Source organism: Erigeron canadensis, chromosome 4 (assembly GCF_010389155.1).
Source record: "Erigeron canadensis isolate Cc75 chromosome 4, C_canadensis_v1, whole genome shotgun sequence".
Taxonomy (NCBI): Eukaryota; Viridiplantae; Streptophyta; class Magnoliopsida; order Asterales; family Asteraceae; genus Erigeron; species Erigeron canadensis.
Window position 1 is genome coordinate 36,984,460 of NC_057764.1, and position 2,792 is coordinate 36,987,251.

General features: G+C 32.4%; 1 protein-coding gene across 1 annotated transcript; it reads left to right on the plus strand.

The window, feature by feature from the left end:
- The first annotated feature begins 1,648 nt into the window (after window positions 1-1,648).
- On the plus strand, window positions 1,649-2,035 carry LOC122597520 (calcium-dependent protein kinase 2-like). Its single transcript, XM_043770109.1, has one exon. It carries the CDS (start codon window positions 1,649-1,651, stop codon window positions 2,033-2,035), a length of 387 nt encoding a protein of 128 aa, XP_043626044.1.
- The last annotated feature ends 757 nt before the right edge of the window (window positions 2,036-2,792 follow it).

The following is a 2,792-nucleotide window of genomic DNA, read 5'->3' on the forward strand; positions in this document are numbered from 1 at the left end:
ATATTATAGGTTTTTCAAATATATCATGATAAGTAAATATTTCATGGAAAGATTTTTAAAATAATACTCGTAAATAAATAGAAAAGGTATTTTGAAGATATTAATAACTTGGTAAAAAAGAATTAGGTATCTAGAATGTGGACTTGTGGTCCCATCCTTTTGGTTTTCGACATATGGAATGATATGGAAATCAACAGGGGTGAAGAACATTTTTTTTACAAAAATCTAACTATTTTTACATGTATCATTTCTCATATTAAATATTTTTTACAATGGTAAAAGTTACATGTTAATCAAAAATAATCATCTCTAACATCGCGAAACACGTGGACAAAATTAGTTACTAGGGGCTGGACATGGGCCAGTATCACACTATACAAATTCCATTCCATGTAATATTGAGATGAAGTTTAATTGATAGTGCTCCAATATGATGAGGCCACCTGTACAACTCAAAATTTCCCGCCTTGATCCCGTTTTTTTAGGAAATCTGTTAGACAGACTTTTTAGTCCTAATATAATTAAACTTCAATGACCACTTATCATTTCACTCTTCTATATATATATGATCTCATGATCAGACTTCAGTAGCTTCCTCTCACTCATTCCTTCAGTTAATTAGGTTCTCTCCGTTCCTCTTCCCTCTCTCTTAAACACACACACATACACACACACACACACAAAAATATATATATATATACACAGATAGTATGTATTACTCATATAAACGATAATTGATAATGGATCGATCTGTGAATTAATGTCAGGTGTTCTTGATCGATTTACTTTCTATCTTCTTCTAGGCTCTAGCCATCCGAAACTGCTATTACAGGTGCGCTGTAACTATATCTATATCGCTCTCTATGTATTGAAGTAATTAATTAAATTACTTATTAATGTTCGTTGTTTAAAAAATTTAATTCAATTTAAGTATCCAATTTAACTGTTGTGAAATAGCCAAATTACGGTTTTACCGATTACTTTTGTAGATCGATATAATCTACTAAGAAGTTTTACTGTTGAGAAATTTCTTGATTTAAAAAAGAAGTGAATTCATTAATTAAACTGTTTTCGTCATCAAACGGTTAAGTTCCGTACAAGTCTCTGTATTTGTTACCGACGTCACTGTTACATAATTAATCGGTTCTCCAGTTCTATTAATTTGATAATTAATAGATCGATATGTTTTGATGTAAAAGTTGTTTAGTAGGAATTAATAATTATTATTTCAGGTTTAATTTTCCGATTTCGGTCAAAAGTTCAATTGTTGTTTGATAATTACTCGATATTGGCTGATTCGGTAAATGTTTGAAATGTTTTATCTGGAATGCAAATGGACCAATGGACTCTATTTCTTTCTAGTTGACTATTGTAGCTTTTGACTTGCTAATTAAGGGTAAATAAAACCGATTACCACCACTAGTATGTCAGAAGCACCAAGAGCTTGTTTACAGTTACAACCACACTTTCTTTAAGAAAGCAAAATGCATTTGATTATGTATAAATGAGTCTATTGGGTCCAATTGGTTTTTAATCTCAAGCATTATACTTCTTCAGATGTACCGCTGATCATATATTTTCAACATATGCTTTTAGTAGACATGGAAGTATCATCTATATATGGTTAATTTGGTTTTGTGTTACAGACATGGATTTTCTGACGGGACACATAATAAGAGGAAAATACGTGGTCGTTAAAGCATTGGGTCAGGGAAGCTCAGCAAAAGTTTATGAGTGTGAGGATATGCAAACCAGAAAACATTATGCTGTTAAAGTGGTCAAAAAAGCATATCAATCTGAAGAGAGCTCCATAATGAAGAAGTTATCTCATCCGAACATTCCGATGCTAAAAGATTTTCATGAAGAGGGACATTTAAGGTACATGATTATGGAAATGTGCAAAGGCCAGACACTCCAATCCCATCTTGAGAAGGGTAAAAAATTCGAGAAATCAGAAGCTGCAGAATATTATGACAGCTCTGGAGGTGCAAACATTTTTCCTATATGTCATCTAGATATTTGCATGCATGCGTAAAATATACTTATAAAACAACTCAAAAGCCCACCATCAAAAAAGCCCAAGTATGATTTTTGACTTTAAGTCTCAATCCGAATCAAGGTAGGTCTCTAAGCCCATGGCCAACAACCCTAAGTTATCTGCCCAAATTTGTTTATAATTCACAAAAGTACCGACTTTATTATGAAATTTTAATTTATTTTTAGTGTGTTTGGATTATATTGGGCCATCTTGCTAGTACTTAAATTTGTAGAAATAGTTTGTCTGTTTTAGAAAGTAACAAGTTAGTTATTTTAACCCTGGACGTTGACCAGGGACATTACTTATTGTGTGTGTGCTACGAATAAAATACGTTGACCAAGTTCATCTTTTCTAGTCACCTAACATTTTTTTCCACCATAACCCAAATTTGTAATCCTGTTTCCTCCCAAATCCTTTGTTCTTCCCAAAGTGATTTTTTCTAAACACTCTTTCATATTTTCAATAGATATCCGTTTTTTTAAACCACACATCAAAACTTCAGCCCACTCCTCCAATTCACCTTCACTACAAAATGGTTAATTCAGACAGCTTTCGACCTTGCTACCAAGCTCTTTTTTGATTTTTTTTCCTTCCGTTTATCATTTTGCCAGTGCAACCTATCCTAAAACACATGTGCATTTCTGTTAAAAATAATCTTTTTTAATCCTGGCATTGATTGTTACAATAACTAAGGCAAAATATCGTATGCTGCAAACTGTCTCAATTATAGTCCTTTTAATCGAATTGAACGATA